At 40.8% G+C, this 19,341-nt stretch overlaps 2 protein-coding genes and 1 non-coding gene across 5 annotated transcripts in view; 2 read left to right on the top strand and 1 right to left on the bottom strand.

The window, feature by feature from the left end:
• The window catches only part of LOC121307337 (zinc finger protein 850-like), a 13,298-nt gene extending 7,014 nt beyond the window's left edge, over nt 1–6,284 (top strand). The window contains exons 3-4 of the mRNA XM_041239513.1: nt 3,899–4,374; nt 4,885–6,284. Of these exons, the coding sequence (XP_041095447.1) occupies nt 3,899–4,374; nt 4,885–5,927 (1,519 nt within the window). The 3' untranslated portion in view covers nt 5,928–6,284. The remainder of the gene's footprint in view (nt 1–3,898; nt 4,375–4,884) is intronic.
• trnad-guc lies at nt 3,438–3,509 on the bottom strand. The gene has a single exon. It is a non-coding gene; the product is annotated as a tRNA-Asp (tRNA).
• Nucleotides 6,285–8,427: 2,143 nt separating the features above from the next.
• LOC121307369 (zinc finger protein 883-like) lies at nt 8,428–19,115 on the top strand. 3 transcript variants are annotated; one of them, XM_041239573.1, is made up of 2 exons: nt 8,428–9,331; nt 10,050–11,986. In XM_041239573.1, exons 1-2 carry the CDS (start codon nt 8,695–8,697, stop codon nt 11,084–11,086), a joined length of 1,674 nt encoding a protein of 557 aa, XP_041095507.1. In that variant the 5' UTR covers nt 8,428–8,694; the 3' UTR covers nt 11,087–11,986. The 3 variants fall into 3 exon arrangements, with proteins under 3 accessions (XP_041095507.1, XP_041095505.1, XP_041095506.1); XM_041239571.1 differs by lacking the exon at nt 10,050–11,986 and adding an exon at nt 16,242–19,109 and having other exon boundaries at nt 8,430–9,331; XM_041239572.1 differs by lacking the exons at nt 8,428–9,331; nt 10,050–11,986 and adding exons at nt 13,839–14,573; nt 16,242–19,115.
• Nucleotides 19,116–19,341: the final 226 nt, after the last annotated feature.

The raw sequence follows: 19,341 nt of genomic DNA, 5'->3' as shown, positions 1-19,341 counted from the left end.
CTGTATCACTGTTCTGAGTGTGAGAAGAGTTTCAGTCAAGGATCGAAGCTTAAAGCCCACCAGCGAATTCACATGGGAGAGAAACAGTATCACTGTGCTGACTGTGGGAAGAGTTTCATTCTGTCCGGAGACCTGAAAAGACACCAGCGAATTCACACAGGAGAGAAACCTTATAGCTGTGATTTCTGTGGGAAGAGTTTTGCCCGCTCAGGAGGACTGACAGTACATCAACAAATTCACACCGGAGAGAAGCCGTATGCCTGTGAACACTGTGGGAAGAGAGTCAATCGGACTGAAAAACTGGTGTCACACCTTCGGGTTCACACAGGGGAGCAGTCGACTCACTGCGCTCAATAAGAGAAATTTTATTTTCCACTCCCAGTTGAAAAAGCACAGAGTATCCAGACACTTCACTAGGAGCAGCAGCACTGTCCCTTCATCACAAGAGGACTCAGTCTAGTGGAAACTGAGAGTATATAAGACCCTGAGATGCAATTTGAGTTCTCGATCCCTTTGTCAAAATGAACTTGTCATCTTCTGATCCCTGATTGTCTGAGTTATTAAAATATAAATCCTGGGAATTGTCTGATGTTTTGCAAGGATGTATATTATAGTTCCATGAATATAAGTTTAATTGAATTAATACTTACAGAGCCTGTTTATCAGATTCCATAATATCTTAATGATTTTTTTTTTCTTTGGAGTTCCTGAATGAATAGCTAATCATCTCCTCTTTAGAAATTGGCAAATGGTTTTAATGTTCAAACCATGTTGTAGGAACATAACAGCTTAATACGATTCAGCATGCATGCCTGAAGGCAGCTGGCCTAGTCTCTGTGACAAGCAGAAAGACAAGGAGTGTAGTCTTTGTTCTTTGTGTTTCAAACTTATTTATAATTGTACAGATTCTGCAGTATATTAATAAAAGATGAAAAAGGAAGTAGTCTGGCTCGGTAACCATAGCTGCACCAATCAGAGAGGCCCACAGGCTTGACCAAGTTTGACTCCCTAGAAGTGCCAGGTGTCGCAGCTAATTCAATATAGTTGTTGTGAGCAATGAAAGCTATGGTAAGTTTAGAAAACTTAAAGGGCAACCAAGAGGCTGTCTTCATCTTTAGGGTCAGGCAAAAGGGAGCTTGCTTTTAACATCTTGGACTGCAACTACCCACATAAATATGTGACTTCTTAAACTACAGCTCTGAATGATATCTAGAAAACACCCAATAATCAATACAATTGAAAAAGACTCAATGACAGTTTAAATGACATTAAAATAGAAAGAGCTTATCTGGGATCATCATGAGGGAGGATAACTAATGATTAAACAATTAATTGACTGAATGGATCTACTGCGAATGGTCCATTTTACTGAAGAATTTCTGTTTTGTTAAACAAAGACCGAAAGAGGACAGCGTACTACAAGATGTGACACACTGTCTCAACTCTGCGTAACTAACTGAGTATTCCTAATTAAAGTAAAGAATAGAAACAAATCAAAGAATAAAAACAGATCTGCAGAAAAGCTGATAGTGGTGTAAAGTAAAAAGAGTGGGTGCTATATTTAGTTTTCTTGCAAAAGAAAGTCTAGTTTTAATCTTCCATGAAAGTTGATTACAGCTAACAGTTAGAATAATTGATCTATGAACTTGAATAAAGGGTGCTGAGTCTTATCTTCCCCGAGGAACAGGTGAATGGGTGATAAAATTATTTTGTTCTGTGATTCTAAATATATATTTAACAGTAGATTGATAAAGAATTAATTATGAGTTCGTAATATCCTATTAATTAGAATTCACTAAATTTATATTTATTTATTTACTGACTCAAACAATTATCCTGGTTGCATGTTCATATTATTATATCAAGAATATAATTAGTTCTTACAGAATAGACAAGGTCATGCGTTGCTTTCACCTGCCATTCACACTGCATAACTGTTACTGCTTGTGCACATTAATGCTATTTTGTTATTAACCTTCTATACTTTTTTTACTGTATTTTATTTGTAAACTTTTGTTAATGTATAAAAGATATAACAGCATTGCATGTTTTATTGTGCAATTGCTTCCTAGGGGTCTTGAGCTAGTTTGGGAGAAATGAACCTGAATTAAACCATTACACACGTTCATTATTTTAATTGCGTATCTGAACACCCTCCACCACAATCTCACAAGTGCGGTGGTTCCCTAGTCGTTTAGGAATATGTAATTACTTGTGGTGAGGCTTATATGGTCCCTTACTCTCTAAATATCTTGGTATCCATTGTTAGCAAGGCAAAATTGGGGGACAATTGTTCTTCACTGTATCCATGTTCCATACATGTTGAAGTTTCATTGTGCACTGCCAGATTTGAGCTGATCATGCCAAAAGAAGTTGTACCAGAATTTTTTGTTTTGTTTTAAAAACACCTTTCTTTTCTGTGTTGTTTGTTATCTGTACTGAACGGGGGGGGGGGGGGGGGGGGGGGGGTTAGGGTTAGGAATACGAATACGTTATTCCATCCATAGTCTATACATAGATCTGTAAAAGCAGGAAATAAGTACCCGTATGTTGGAAAAAAAACATGAATCAACGTATTTCGTATTTTGTCATTTTATTAAAGATACAGTATTTAAACCAAAAAGCACCAAATACTGCAGAATTAAATTGAATTCAGCAGTGTCGTGGTTAACACGCGCTCGGAGACACGGCTCAGGGTGGGCGGTACCACGGTGTGCGCGCTCTTCTCTGCTGGCTTCTTTCTCAATCAGGTCCGATCTGTGTCTATATAGTAGAACCGCAGACCCCGTTTCAATGATTGTGTTATTTTTATAATACGCATCGTTAGTATGGCTGGAAGAGGCAAAGGCTATCGAGGTCAAGCGTCATCGCAAAGTGCTCCGTGATAACATCCAGGGCATCACCAAGCCTGCTATCCGCCGGGCTGATCTATGAGGAGACCTGCAGAGTTTTTGTCATTCTGCGCAAAAACTGTTAAAGTTTCGCCCCGTGCTTGATCTCAGTCGACATCAGAAGTCACGCAGACACGAATGACTATTGCTGAACAGAGTATCGTGCGTGCGTGCGTGTGTGTGTGTGTGTGTATATACACACCAAAGGTGATTCAGTGAATGTGAATTTTAACCTTAATCCATGCAGTAGATATAACTGGCTGATATATAACAATAACAGTACCTAATTCCACCTGCTCTTCCCATGCCAAATATGCTCACGCTCCGTCTGCACATACCGTGAGGTCAGCCGCAGACGAACACACCCATGTTAGCTCCCCCCCCACCAGCGTTGAGAACTGTTTTCTCTTTACGACAATACTGAAAGGTCTCGTTCTGTAATGTTTAGATGAATGTGTATATTTGAATACTGGTAACATTTAACTAGACATTATTGTATTCTTATGTTATAAATAATGATCAGAAAAATAATTTTAGAAAATGCATCTCCCCGTCGGGGAATTGAACCCCGGTCTCCCGCGTGACAGGCGGGGATACTGACCACTATACTAACGAGGAAGACGTGTGGTACTCGCGTATATGTGGAATCTAATATGGCTTATATATACAAACAAGGTGTTACGCAAGGTAAGTACGTTTTATCTGGATACTACTATCCGAGCTCGTTTAATGAGAATTGATTGTATTCGGTGCGAATTTAATTAATAACACAACTCTATAGGTTTCCATGGTACCCGTGGGAGGTGTCCGGTAGGTGGCGCCAGCGCTGTAACAGACTGGCTGCTACAATGTTACACTGTGTGGAATAATAACACGGAAGTACACAGTCCTTGTGTCTGGGAGGAGGTACATGGCTACCGCAGTTTCAGAGCTGAACTCGTTCACACGCTGTGCTCAGTGTGATCAGTAACGGATAGTGTTCAGCTCAGAGGATCCCTGATATAACTGTTCCAGTTCAGACAGTCTTCACTTCAGCAGAGGATAAAAGAACGCATCGTGTTTATGAGACGCGTCTCTGAAATGAAAGAAGAGATGGATATGCGCGCATCCTCCGCGTCTCTCCTGGAAGAAGAACTCGCCTCTGCTATCGAGCCTGCAGTGAAAGCGGCTGTGCTGAGCGTCATGTCTGCATTAGCAAAGTTCGTGGACAGTAAATGTGCAGTTTTCCACCTCAGACTGGACGAGAGAGACCACGAATTCGAAAGCGTGAGATTGCGATTGGAAATAGCGGAGAGCGAGTTGAAATCGATGCGGGGCGGAGAATACACGAGCACTGGCGATAAGAACTTTACACAATCTCTCACGAACACCAGTGAACAATACTGCGGGGTTGGGTTTGATATCATTCATGTACCCGAGCTGGAGCAGGGAGAGCGCAGTTTGGAGCACACAAGGGCAGCGGAGTGGAGACACGCAGTGGAAGGTGAGCAGATATTTAATACAGCCGCGTTGCTTTCTTCAGGAATGCGGGGTGGATGGATATAAACTACTGGCTGTGTTCTTTAATTCGTTATGTGCTCCTTGTTCTTAAATGTGGTTGTTTTCCTAAAATGTTTTATCTATCTATCTATCTATCTATCTATCTATCTATCTATCTATCTATCTATCTATATATCTATATATATATATATATATATATATATATATATAATTTACTCTGGATTGCTTGCTTGAGATCGATGCAGTTTGTATCATTTACAATGTCTTTGACGATCTCAGAGACACTCAGCTGCACAGAACTATCCTATTGGTGCATTTCTCTCGTCATACTCCTGGGAAGCGGGAGAATCATTTTACTAAGACATCTAAGGATCCACCAGAACACATTGAGGGTTGCACTTCTCACATTATTATGACACGATGAATGTGCAGTCTGGAACAAACACAGTTACGACGTAGATTTTACAGTGTTTCACTCTTCTCTTTGACACAGGTCCTGCACAGAGAAATGCTCTCCCTCATGCTGAGGAAGGGTCGAAGGCAGAATCAGCTCCCATTCAAGAGGAGCTCTTTGCCCAGGAATGGTGCAGGAGTCCAAAGCAGGCTACAGAGCTGACATCTATTGAAGGGGAGGAGGAGGAGGAACCTGCACTAGATCCTGAGCACATTAATGAAGAGATCCCTGGAATTGAACCGGTCATCATTAAAGATGAGGTCCTTGAACTTGAATCTGACCCCATTGAAGAGGGGGGTTCAGACCACTTTGAAAGACGGCAGCAAAGTCACACAGGAGAGCAACTGCATCTATATACTCTATGTGGGAAAAGTCTCAGTACATCAACAGAGCTGAAAAGACACCACAGAATTCACACAGGGGAAAGACCGTACTGCTGCACTGAATGTGGACAGAGTTTTAATACTTCTACAGATTTGAAGAGACACCGTCGCTTTCACACAGGAGAGAAGTTACACCATCTTAAAACACACCAGCTAATTCACCATCGAAAGAAGCTGTTTCACTCTAGTGGGTGTCAGAAGAGTTTCACTCAGCTAGGAACCCTGACATTGCATCAGAGAATTCACACAGGAGGGAAGCTGTATCACTGCACTGACTGCGCAAAGGATTTCAATACAGCAGAAGAGCTCAGGATACACCAGAGATCTCACACAGGAGAGAAACCGTATCGCTGCACTCAGTGTGAGAAGAGTTTTAAACAAGTATCCCGTCTTAAAGCCCACCAGCGAATTCACACAGGAGAGAAGCCGTATAGCTGTAATTTCTGTGGGAAGAGATTCACTCTGTCTACAGACTTGAAAAGACACCAGCGAATTCACACAGGAGAGAAACCTTATAGCTGCACTGAGTGTGAGAAGAGTTTCAATCAAGTATCCCACCTTAAAGCCCACCAACGAATTCACACAGGAGAAAAGCCATATAGCTGTGATTACTGTGGGAAGAGATTCACTCAGGCAGGAAATCTGATGTCACACCTTCGGGTTCACACAGGGGAGCAGTCAACTCACTGCACTCAATAAGAGAGATTTTATTTTCCACTCCCAGTTGAAGAAGCACACAGTATCCAGACACTTCACTAGGAGCAGCAGCACTGTACCTTCATCACAAGAGGACTCAGTCTAGTGGAAGCTGAGAGTGTATAAGACCCTGAGATGCAATTGGAGTTTTTGATCCTTTTGTCAAAATGAACTTGTCTTCTGACCCTTGATTTTCTCAGTTATTAAAATGTAAATCCTTGAAATGACGTCAGATTTTTTGCATGGGTGTATATTATAGTTTCATGAATACAAGCTTCATTTAATTCATACTTGCAGAGCCTGTCTGTCAGATTCCTGTCGTTTAACACTGCAGAGACCAGAAAGCTCAATCACACCAATAAAACCATCATTAAATACTGTTGTGTTTTTTTGTGGTATTTCTGAATTAATAGCTAATTATCTCATTAAAAAACTGCCAAAAGGTTTTAATGTTCAAGCAATCTCACAAGTGCTGTGGTGCCCCATTTTGTTCAGGAATATATAATGTCTTGCGCTGCATCTTTTATAATGTAGTTTTTCACACTCAGGCCCCTTGCTCACTAAATATCTTGGTATCCCTGAATAGATCATTACTAGCAATGGAGAATGACTGTGCGGGACAATTTTTCTTCAATTTAGAACACAAGAACATAAGAAAGTTTAGAAACAAGAGGAGGCCATTCGGCCCATCTTGCTGGTTTGGTTGTCAGTAGCTTATTGATCCCAGAATCTTATCAAGCAGCTTCTTGAAGGATCCCGGGGTGTCGGCTTCAACAACATTACTGGGGAGTTGGTTCCAGACCTTCACAATTCTCTATGTAAAAAAGTTGCTCCTATTTTCTGTTCTGAATGCCCCTTTATCTAATCTCCATTTGTGACCCCTCGTCTTTGTTTCTTTTTTCAGGTTGAAAAAGTCCCTTGGGTCGACATTGTCAATGCCTTTTAGAATTTTGAATGCTTGAATCACATTGTCTCGTAGTCTTCTTTGTTCAAGACTGAATATATTCAATTATTTTAGCCTGTTGAATATGACATGCCTTTTAAACCAGCAATTTCCTCTTTTGTACGGTTCTTCTGTACAGCGGTATCGACGCTATGCTTTAGTACGAGAGGTCCCGGGTTCACGCCCGCGCTTCGCTTGTGTGTGGATTGCCTCGCCCTGTGTGATGCGCCTGCCTGCGGGAACCGGGATCGCTACACATACAAAGACTAATCTAATAAAAAATAAAACTCACTAACAGTGTTTGTAACCAGGAGGCCAACGGTTTAAATCCCAGGTCTGCCATTGATTCACTGTGTGACCCTGAGCAAGTCGCTGAACCTCCTTGTGCTGAATCTTTGGGTTGAGACGTTGTTATAAGTGACTCTGCAGCTGATGCATAGTTCACACACCCTAGTCTCGTATCTTGTAAAGCACTTTGTGATGGTGCTCCACTATGAAAGGCGCTATATAAAAATAAATGCAGATAACAAACCCCAAAGCTCAAGTACTTGGCTCATTTGATTCTGCAGCGGTATCTTTGCTCAGATCACCAAAAATAACTGAATCGCCACAGTGGAAAAATGGATGCCGTTATTTCTATGAAACTGCATGGACAGAGATGGCATTCAGGCTTATACAGCCTCGGGATAACAGTCTGAAAGTGTGTACCGACTGTCAGAGGAATCCAAAAACATTCACAAATGCAGCAGCTAACTTAAAACTCGCCAGAACTGTTTGAGACCGTATCCCTAGAAGATTTGACATTTAGCTAAATAATTAACTGGCTCCGCCGACTTTATGCTTTCATTGGCATAAAGGTTCAGCATTACAAGAGCCAATCAAATTGCATTTGCATACAAACTACAGATTTAGCTGGCTAGTTAAATTTTTAGCTAAATGTGGACATAAATACCGGTTTAAAGTTACTTTGCTATCAGTCAGTGCAGAGACCCGGAATGACCGGCTGGCTTAGTACGGCACTTTGTGCCCCGGGGTAACGTTGTAAATGTGCAGGGGGGCATGGTGTATATGCTATGATTTGGTGGGGCAGGAAAGAGGTGCCGGGAGGGGGAGAAGGCATGAATCAAGCTTCTTTACTAAGTTTATTTTCTACGCTACTTGTATTTAAAATGTACTGCATAAGAATAGAAATAAACAAAGACAGAAATGCAGTTTTTATGTATCTTATGTATCTAAGGATATATGTATCAATTTCATGAATTTTATTAAGAAATTCTGTTGATTTAATATATGCGATTACAGATTATTATCAACACATACACTACGACTTAAAAATGTTTCGTTTCAAACTTTGTCACTCTTGAACATAAAATTGTACAGGGCTTGAGACACATTGGTGTGAGTGGCATTATTATTATTATTATTATTATTATTATTATTATTATTATTATTATTATTATTATTATTATTATCGTTCAAACCGAGCTCGTTTTAATGATAATTGATTGTATTCAGTGCGAATTTAATTAATAACACAACCCTATAGGTTTCCATGGTACCCGTGGGAGGTGTCCGGTAGGTGGCGCCAGCGCTGTAACAGACTGGCTGCTACAATGTTACACTGTGTGGAATAATAACACGGAAGTACACAGTCCTTGTGTCTGGGAGGAGGTACATGGCTACCGCAGTTTCAGAGCTGAACTCGTTCACACGCTGTGCTCAGTGTGATCAGTAACGGATAGTGTTCAGCTCAGAGGATCCCTGATATAACTGTTCCAGTTCAGACAGTCTTCACTTCAGCAGAGGATAAAAGAACGCATCGTGTTTATGAGACGCGTCTCTGAAATGAAAGAAGAGATGGATATGCGCGCATCCTCCGCGTCTCTCCTGGAAGAAGAACTCGCCTCTGCTATCGAGCCTGCAGTGAAAGCGGCTGTGCTGAGCGTCATGTCTGCATTAGCAAAGTTCGTGGACAGTAAATGTGCAGTTTTCCACCTCAGACTGGACGAGAGAGACCACGAATTTGAAAGCGTGAGATTGCGATTGGAAATAGCGGAGAGCGAGTTGAAAGCCGTAAGCGAACGAAAATACCCGAACACTGGCGAGAACGCTGCACAGTCTGTCACGAACACCAGTGAACAGCACATCGATATCATCCATCAACCGAGAAGCCAGAAGGAAGGGCACCGTGTGAAACGCCTCTCATTTTTCAGGGAGGGTGAAGCTGTAAGTCACGAATTCAGCGACAGTGTTGTTGCTCACGGGCTGCCAGCCACTACACGCGATTACTCCACTCTACCAGCTCAGCCAGTCCGGGAGCCGGAGCCTGCAGTCCACACCGCACTGAAAAACTCCCGGGTTTTAATCCAGGAGGATGGAAGCTATTCCGAGCAGGACCTGCTGATGCGAGGTGATGAACAGATGGGCCACACAAGCACAGCGGGGTGGAGAAGAGCAGTGGAAGGTAAGAAGATCGTGTTTCAATCTGTCAGAGCAAACTGTTCTGTTCACAGAACGTTAACAAGGAGGGAGGGAAAGTTGAGGAAAAAACAACAACACGGTAAAAGTTCAGTTTGCAATTCTTACATGCTGCACAAAGATTTGGTGCACTTTCTTGACAGATTGATTTAAATAAATGTTCAGCTTCAATTCGAAATGTGTGCTTTCTGTACTGCGTTTTGATTCTTTAACGAATAGCATAAAGCAAAGGCAGAATACTGCATGAATGAGCCCAACAGTTAGGTGTGATTGTATTTGTATTCACAAAGTTATCTATTGTTTATTTTGATTGTCCTTTTGCTATAATGAAGCACAGAAGGCTTGAACCCCAACAGGTTTGTTATAGCGAGGGTGTACTGTGTGTGTGTATGTATATATATATATATATATATATATATATATATATATATATATATATATATATATATAATCAATTACAAATCCGTCTCACGGGTGCAGTGGGACCCCAAATATTATCAATTTACTACCAGTGAGGACTGAATCTGTGTCACGATTGTTCTTCATTTTACACCTAAAGTAGTTTGTGTAAGAGTGACAGCTCAGCATCTGAGGGGCTAATTCATCTCTCCTCACATTATAATGACAGGTTACTGGATGTGCAATCTGCAATGAACACAGTTTATGATATAGATTTTACAGTGTTTCACTCTTCTTTGACACAGGTCCTGCAGAGAGAAATGCTCTCCCCCATGCTGAGGAAGGGTCGAAGGCAGAATCAGCTCCCATTCAAGAGGAGCTCTTTGCCCAGGAATGGTGCAGGAGTCCAAAGCAGGGTACAGAGCTGACATCTATTGAAGGGAAGGGGGAGGAGGAGGAACCTGCACTAGATCCTGAGCACATTAATGAAGAGATCCCTGGAATTGAACCGGTCATCATTAAAGAGGAGGTTCCTGAACGTGAATCTGACCCCATTGAAGAAGGGGGTTCAGACCACTTTGAAAAATGGCAGCAAATTCACACAGGAGAGCAACTGCATCTCTGCCTTGTATGTGGGAAGAGTCTCAGTACGTCAACAGAGCTGAAAAGACACCACCGAATTCACACAGGGGAAAGACCATACTGCTGCACTGAATGTGGAAAGAGTTTCAATACCTCTACAGATCTGAAAAGACACAGTCGCTTTCACACAGGAGAAAAGTTACACCATCTTAAAACACATCAGCAAATTCACCTTGGAAATAAGCTGTTTCACTCTAGTGGGTGTCAGAAGAGTTTCACTCAGTTAGGAACCCTGACATTGCATCAGAGAATGCACACTGGAGGAAAGCTGTATCACTGCACTGACTGCGCAAAGGATTTCAATACAGCAGAAGAGTTCAAGATACACCAGCGATCTCACACAGGAGAGAAACCATATCGCTGCACTCAGTGTGAGAAGAGTTTCAAACAAGCATCGCAGCTTAAAGCCCACAAGCGCATTCACACGGGAGAGAAACAGTATCGTTGTGATGACTGTGGGAAGAGTTTCATTGTGTCTGCAGACCTGAAAAGACACCAACGAATTCACACCGGAGAGAAACCTTATAGCTGCACTGAGTGTGAGAAGAGTTTCAAACAAATATCCCACCTCAAATCCCATCAGCGAATTCACACAGGAGAGAAGCCATATAGCTGTGATCACTGTGGGAAGAGATTCACTCGGGCAGGAAATCTGATGTTACACCTTCGGGTTCACACAGGGGAGCAGTTGGCTCACTGAGCTCAATAAGGGAGATTTTATTTACCACTCCCAGTTGAAAAAGCACACAGTATCCAGACACTTCACTAGGAGCAGCAGCACTGTACCTTCAACACAAGAGGACTCAGTCTAGTGGAAGCTGAGAGTATATAAGACCCTGAGATGCAATTGGACTTTTTGACTTTTTAGTTTCATGAATACAAGTGTCATTTAATTCATACAGTCTGTCTGTCAGATTCCTGTCATTCAACACTGCAGAGATCAGAAAGGTCAATCACAGAATAAAAAGCCCCATTAAATACTATTTTATATATGTGTGTGTTCCTGAACTAGTCATCTCATAAAAAATTGGCAAAGGTTTTAATGTTCAAGCAATCTCACGAGTGCTGTGGTGCCCCATTCTGTTTAGGAATATATAGTGACTTGTGCTGCGGCTTTTATAATGTAGTTTTTCACACTCGGGCCCCTTGCTCACTAAATATCTTGGTATCCCTGACTGGATCATTACTAGCAATGCAGAATGACTGTGTGGGACAATTGTTCTTCATTTTACCCCCCAAAATGTTTCTGTAACGGTGACAGCCAAGAATACCGTCTTGCAGAACTCCTTGTAAAGAAGTGTTGTCATCACTGTATAATGTATTTAAATACAGATATTGCAAACACCTAGATTATGTTGTCGTTGATTTGCTGATATGTGCCACGTATACCTCAGCATGGCACGCTGTTGACTCTTCATATTGAACTTTTCATTGTAGCATCTTTTTATTTTCCTAATCTCTCCCTCCCTTTAAATGTTAATTAGCAGTTAAGCTGCCTCTGCTTCCTAATAAATAATAAAAACAATACTAAAGACTGGGTATAACATTTTATTCTCAAATTTATATCTTTCAATAGAACAATTAGAAATTATTGAAATCCGACTGTAAATCCATTGGGGTCTCTCCCCGCACAGGTTCGAATTCTGCTGACAACGTGTAACTGTTGGTTTTTGTGTTATTCCGTGTCATTGTGTAATTTCACTCAAACCACAGATAGGAATGTGCTGGAGTGTTTCTCACGTGGACACAGATCTGAGCCTGTGTTACCTGAACCGCATCCAGAGGGGATACTCGAGTTAAAACAGACATAGTGGCATAAAAATCAAAAGCGATATTCTGGTTATTTGCTTGTCTTTCTCAGTTTCACTTAAAAAAACAAAAAACAAAAACAAAACAAACAAAAAAAAAAAAAAAAACAGTTTTAATGATAACTGGTTTACAAAGTAAAGGGCATAACACATTAATATATATGAATGTTTCTCGCAGTTTTACACCATAAAAACGACATATTAGCTAATATATATATATATATATATATATATATATATATATATATATATATATATATACACACACACACACACACACACACACACACACACACACACACACACACACACACACATATGTGTGTGTGTGTGTATATATATATATTAGCTAATATGTCGTTTTTATGGTGTAAAACTGCGAGAAACATTCATATATATTAATGTGTGCTCTTTTTTGGTACAAATTATCCTCCGTAGTTTGTTACAGCAAAGTACATTTTCTTCATTTAAAATATCTCCTCGTTGAAACAGTGAAGTGCGCCCCCGTGTGTCTGTAATAAGAATACAACACGCTGTGATGAATGCGCAGCTTCTTAGCAGCCTCGATGTTTAGCTGTCAGGCAACAGCGCCCCCCAGCGTTGAGAACTTCTCTTTACGACAATACTGAAAAGGTCTCGTTCTGTAATGTTTAGATGAAGGTATATCTTTGAATACTGGTAAAAATTTCACTAGACATTATTGTATTCTTATGTTATAAATATTGAATAAATAAATATTAAAAAAAAAAAAAAAAAAAAAAAAAAAATGGGTCTCCCCGTCGGGGAATTCGGGGAATTGTCTCCCGCGTGACCGCGTGACAGGCGGGGATACTGACCACTATACTAACGAGGAGGACATGCGAATGAAACTCCTGTGTCTCAATATAGATCGGATTCTATAAGGCTTGTAATTTACAACTAATAGACAGCTGTGCGTGTGTGTGTAGAATTGAAATATGCATAGCACAACCGGCGACAGACGAAACAAAATCCCGGGGCCCCACTGAGATTACACACACACATACATATATATATATATATATATATATATATATATATATATATATATATATATATATATATACTAATATATTGTTGTTTAAATCAAACACATAATTTAGTGTTGTGTTGTATTGTGAGGTTTTAAAATGAGATCTGTATATTTTTCAATGAAAGTCACCCTGAGACAGAAATTTTGTAATGAGACGTGTATCTAAGCTGGCAGGGCGCAACTCATTTTTAGTCCTCGCTGAGGACAAGCTGATTTAGGGAAAATTGGGTGTTTATGAACTAACGAGAAAATGTTACGAAGAGGAGACTGCGACCTGAACGCAGCGCCTTAGACCGCTCTAATTTTCTATGTAAGACTGAATTGTATGTTTAAAAGGGCTAATATATACTGCGTAAAGATGACACTGTCTGGAAGCTAGCCCGTTTAATCGGGGTTCGTTTCAATGAGAATTGACTGAACAGCTCGTATTGCTGATTTCATTAAAAACAACCCAAGCGGTTTCCATGGTACCTCTGGTGGGTGTCCGGTAGGTGGCGCCAGCGCTGTAACAGACTGGCTGCTACAATGTTGCATTCTCTGCTCTCGACAATCTGCAGATACGGAAGTACATCGACCTTTGTGTGAGAGGAGACACGTGACTACCGCACTTTCAGAGCTGAATTCGTTCACATGCTTCACTTAGATCAATCAACAGCTATTCGTGTGCAAGACGATTGCTGATAGTTCTGTAAAGACAAGAGCAGACTGCGAGTCTTCCAGTATAGACAGTCTTCCCCAGAGCAGAAGAAAAGCCGCTGTGTTTGCATTAATGGAAGAGGGGAGAGTGAGGCCCGTCTCTGAAATGAAAGAAGAGATGGACATCTGCGCATCCTCCGCGTCTCTCCTGGAAGAAGAACTCGCCTCTGCTATCGAGCCTGCAGTGAAAGCGGCTGTGCTGAGCGTCATGTCTGCATTAGCAAAGTTCGTGGACAGTAAATGTGCAGTTTTCCACCTCAGACTGGACGAGAGAGACCACGAATTCGAAAGCGTGAGATTGCGATTGGAAATAGCGGAGAGCGAGTTGAACGCGATGCGGGGCGGAGAATACGCGAGCACTGGCGATAAAAACTTTACGCAATCTCTCACCAGCACTAAAACGCAATACCCCGGGAGCGACAGTGTTATTGCTCACGGTTTGCCAGCGCCGGATTTCTCTACTGTTCCAGTTCAGCCAATCAGGGAGCCGGAGCCCGCAGTCCACACCGCAATGAAAAGCTCCCGCGTTTTAATCCAGGAGGATGGAAGCTATTCCGAGCAGGACCTGCTGATGCGAGGTGATGAACAGATGGGCCACACAAGCACAGCGGGGTGGAGGAGAGCAGTGAACGGTAAGAAGATCGTGTTTCAATCTATCGGAGCAAACTGTTGTGTTCACACAACCTTAACAAGGAGGGAGGCAAAGAGTAAACAAATAGACCTGAATGACCTGCTCATTCAACACCACTGCTGCTTTAAGATAATCTAATAATTTAACATGTCATTATAGAAGCACATCTGAGCTTCAAACATGTTATTGTAGTGTTGCTTCTTTTATCCAATCATGGTTTTACTTTCTATTGCACAGCACTGCTTTAAACAGCTGCTCAATTTGAGCAAAATACTTCTGCCCCTCTCCAGCTCCTCAATTACTAAATTAAATACCCCAGAATAATTAAAGAACCCTTCTGTTGATTACTCAGAAATTGCCAATGTTTTATTCAAATAAACATAACTCAAAAGCCCCTTTGTCCATTTATTTTCTAACCAAATATTTGGGCACATTTATTAATGTTAATGTGTATTGCACCATGCCATGAAATTCCTGAAGAGGCCCATTTTGTAAAATGAAAAGCAGCTTATGTGTTTATAATTAAATCTACCCCAAACTAACAGAAATATACATACAAAACACACATTAAAAATATTTCTGTACAACAAAATCAAACAAAAACACATGCTTATTATATTTACTTCAGCAAATACAAATATGCCAAGGCTCCAACAAGTCAGTAGATAACAGCGTACGCTGTAATGAAAAAAAGGCAACGCCTGCATGTAACACAGTTTTATTTACAAACGCAACCCGCTACACCTGGTGAATCAAGCCAACCACAATCAAATCAAACAGATTGCAACTATTCAATACCCAATACAAGCTGGGTTTTTACATTGTTTTTAACATATGATTGAATTAATTATAAACGGCGCATCGTACCGTTTTCTTAAGTTTGGTATACCAGTTATATATTTCACTTTTTTCAAAATTGTTTCACGTCTGAGCCAGACAAGAATGATTTTGGGTTGCCGTCTTCATCAGAATGAATTTCTGAAACCATCTCTAAAAGTCCTGTCTTAGGTGCATCCATCTTTGTTTTGGTATATTTCAAACAGATAGCTTCAAAAGTTCAAATGTGAACATATGTCATTTCCTCTTCCAGGTATAAGTGAATCCCTTCTGTATGCTGAAGAGTGATTGAGTTTGTTGATGCTATAATGATTATTGCAGCGCTGGTGGGTGTTCCAGCAATCTACAGGACGGGCGATCTGGGGTTTAGAGGGTTAAATAGCTGCTCTTTTCCTGCTTTTATCCCACTGCAGACCTTAATTCCTCTCCTCTTCAATGTATTCAAAGAATGTAACAATCAAGCCGTCTCACAGGTGCAGTGGTGGCCCACAATGTTTTATTACCAAGTTCCTGTCCACTCAGGCAACTTGCTAACTATATATCATCAGTAGATAATTGCCTCCACTTAAAATATATTTAAATTACAAATTTGTCCCACTGGTGTAGTGGGACCCCAAATATTGTCAGTTTACTACCGGTGAGGAACGACTGTGTGTCACGATTGTTCTTCATTTTACACTCAAAGTAGTTTGAGCAAGAGTGACAGCTCAGCATCTGAGGGGCCAATTCAACACTCCTCACATTATAATGACAGGTTACTGGATGTGCAATCTGCAATGAACACAGTTTATGATGTAGATTTTACAGTGTTTCACTCTTTTCTTTGACACAGGTCCTGCACAGAGAAATGCTCTCCCTCATGCTCAGGAAGGGTTGAAGGCAGAATCAGCTCCCATTCAAGAGGAGCTCTTTGCCCAGGAATGGTGCAGGAGTCCAAAGCAGGGTACAGAGCTGACATCTATTGAAGGGAAGGAGGAGGAGGAACCTGCACTAGATCCTGAGCACATTAATGAAGAGATCCCTGGAATTGAACCGGTCATCATTAAAGAGGAGGTTCTTGAACTTGAATCTGACCCCATTGAAGAGGGGGGTTCTGACCACTTTGAAAGACGACAACAAACTCACACAGGCGAGAAACTGCATCTCTGTACTGTGTGTGGGAAGAGTCTGTGTACATCAACAGAGCTGAAAAGACACCACCGAATTCACACAGGGGAAAGACCGTACTGCTGCACTGAATGTGGAAAGAGTTTCAATACCTCTACAGATCTGAAAAGACACCGTCGTATTCACACAGGGGAGAAGCCGTATTCCTGCACTCAGTGTGGGAAGAGTTTCAAACAGCTACACCATCTTAAAACACACCAGCAAATTCACTATCGAAATAAACTGTTTCACTGTAGTGGATGTGAGAAGAGTTTCACTCAGTTAGAAACCCTGACATTGCATCAGCAAACTCACACAGGAGGGAAACCTTATAGCTGCACTGAGTGTGAGAAGAGTTTCAAACAAGCATCACAGCTTAAAGCTCACCAACTAATTCACACAGGACATAAACAGTATCCTTGTTCTGACTGTGGGGAGAGTTTCATTCTGTCTACAGACCTGGAAAGACACCAGCAAACTCACACAGAAGAGAAACCGTATCACTGTTCTGAGTGTGAGAAGAGTTTCAGTCAAGCATCGCAGCTTAAAGCCCACCAGCGAATTCACACGGGAGAGAAACAGTATCACTGTGCTGACTGTGGGAAGAGTTTCATTCTGTCCGGAGACCTGAAAAGACACCAGCAAACTCACACCGGAGAGAAACCTTATAGCTGTGATTTCTGTGGGAAGAGTTTTGCCCGCTCAGGAGCACTGACAGTACATCAACGAATTCACACCGGAGAGAAGCCGTATACCTGTGAACACTGTGGGAAGAGATTCAATCGGACAGAACATTTGGTGTCACACCTTCGGGTTCACACAGGGGAGCAGTCGACTCACTGCGCTCAATAAGAGAGATTTTATTTTCCACTCCCAGTTGAAAAAGCACACAGTATCCAGACACTTCAATAGGAGCAGCAGCACTGTACCTTCATCACAAGAGGACTCAGTCTAGTGGAAGTGGAGAGTGTATCAGACCCTGAGATGCAATTGGGCTTTTTGATCCCCTTGTCAAAATGAACTTGTCTTCTGATCCCTGATTGTCTGAGTTATTAAAATGTAAATCCTTGAAAAGACGTCAGATTTTTTGCATGGGTGTATATTATAGTTTCATGAATACAAGCTTCATTTAATTCATACTTTGACTTTTCTGATCGCTGCAGTGACAGGAACCCAACAAACACAGACAAAAAAGCCCCATTAAATAGTATAGCAGTGTTGTTTTTGTGTTTGTTTTTGTGGTCTTCCTGAATGAATAGCTAATCATCTCCTCTTTAGAAATTGGCAAATGGTTTTAATGTTCAAACCATGTTGTAGGAACATAACAGCTTAATACGATTCAGCATGCATGCCTGAAGGCAGCTGGCCTAGTCTCTGTGACAAGCAGAAAGACAAGGAGTGTAGTCTTTGTTCTTTGTGTTTCAAACTTATTTATAATTGTACAGATTCTGCAGTATATTAATAAAAGATGAAAAAGGGAGTAGTCTGGCTCGGTAACCATAGCTGCACCAATCAGAGAGGCCCACAGGCTTGACCAAGTTTGACTCCCTAGAAGTGCCAGGTGTTGCAGCTAATTCAATATAGTTGTTGTGAGCAATGAAAGCTATGGTAAGTTTGGAAAACTTAAAGGGCAACCAAGAGGCTGTCTTCATCTTTAGGGTCAGGCAAAAGGGAGCTTCTTTTAACATCTTGGACTGCAACTACCCACATAAATATGTGACTTCTTAAACTACAGCTCTGAATGATATCTAGAAAACACCCAATAATCAATACAATTGAAAAAGACTCAATGATAGTTTAAATGACATTAAAATAGAAAGAGCTTATCTGGGATCATCATGAGGGAGGATAACTAATGATTAAACAATTAATTGACTGAATGGATCTACTGCGAATGGTCCATTTTACTGAAGAATTTCTGTTTTGTTAAACAAAGACCGAAAGAGGACAGCGTACTACAAGATGTGACACACTGTCTCAACGCTGCATCAGCTAACACATTCAGGAATCCTAAAGTAAAGAAAGCAAGCATACTTGGGAATTACATTAATGTATATTTGCAGAAAGGCTGATAGTGGTGTAAAATAAACGTAGTGTATGTTATATTTAATTTTCTTACAAAAGAAAGCCTAATTTTAATCTTCCATGAAAGTGAGTTACAGCTAACAGCTAGAATAATTGATCTGTGAACTTGAATAAAGGGTGCTGAATCTTCCTTGAACAGGTGAATGTGTGATAAAATGATTTTGTGCCGTGACTCTAATTTAAAGGGTATATGTTTAACAACTGATGGATAAATAATTAGAACAATTTTGTACTATCCTGTTAATTAGAATTCAACAAATTTATATTTATTTATTCAATAATCATGCTTGCATGTTCATATTATTATATCAAGAATATAATTAGTTCTTACAGAATAGACAAGGTCATGCGTTGCTTTCACCTGCCATTCACACTGCATAACTGTTACTGCTTGTGCACATTAATGCTATTTTGTTATTAATCTTCTATACTTTTTTTTACTGTATTTTATTTGTAAATTTCTGTTAATGTATAAAAGCTATAACAGCATTGCGTGTTTTATTGTGCAATTGTTTCCTAGGGGTCTTGAGCTAGTTTGGGAGAAATGAACCTGAATTAAACCATTACACACGTTCATTATTTTAATTGCGTATCTGAACACCCTCCACCACAATCTCACAAGTGCGGTGGTTCCCTAGTCGTTTAGGAATATGTAATTACTTGTGGTGAGGCTTATATGGTCCCTTACTCTCTAAATATTG

Source organism: Polyodon spathula, chromosome 55 (assembly GCF_017654505.1).
Source record: "Polyodon spathula isolate WHYD16114869_AA chromosome 55, ASM1765450v1, whole genome shotgun sequence".
Classification (NCBI taxonomy): domain Eukaryota; kingdom Metazoa; phylum Chordata; class Actinopteri; order Acipenseriformes; family Polyodontidae; genus Polyodon; species Polyodon spathula.
The sequence above is the reverse complement of the archived record's forward strand: the minus strand, read 5'-3'. Positions and strand labels throughout refer to the sequence as shown.

Coding starts and splice junctions, on each gene's coding strand:
- LOC121307369 (XM_041239571.1), top strand. CDS start 8,695: ATGAGACGCGTCTCTGAAATGAAAGAAGAGATGGATATGCGCGCATCC. Junction 9,332..16,241: donor GTGGAGAAGAGCAGTGGAAG/GTAAGAAGATCG, acceptor TCTTTGACACAG/GTCCTGCACAGAGAAATGCT.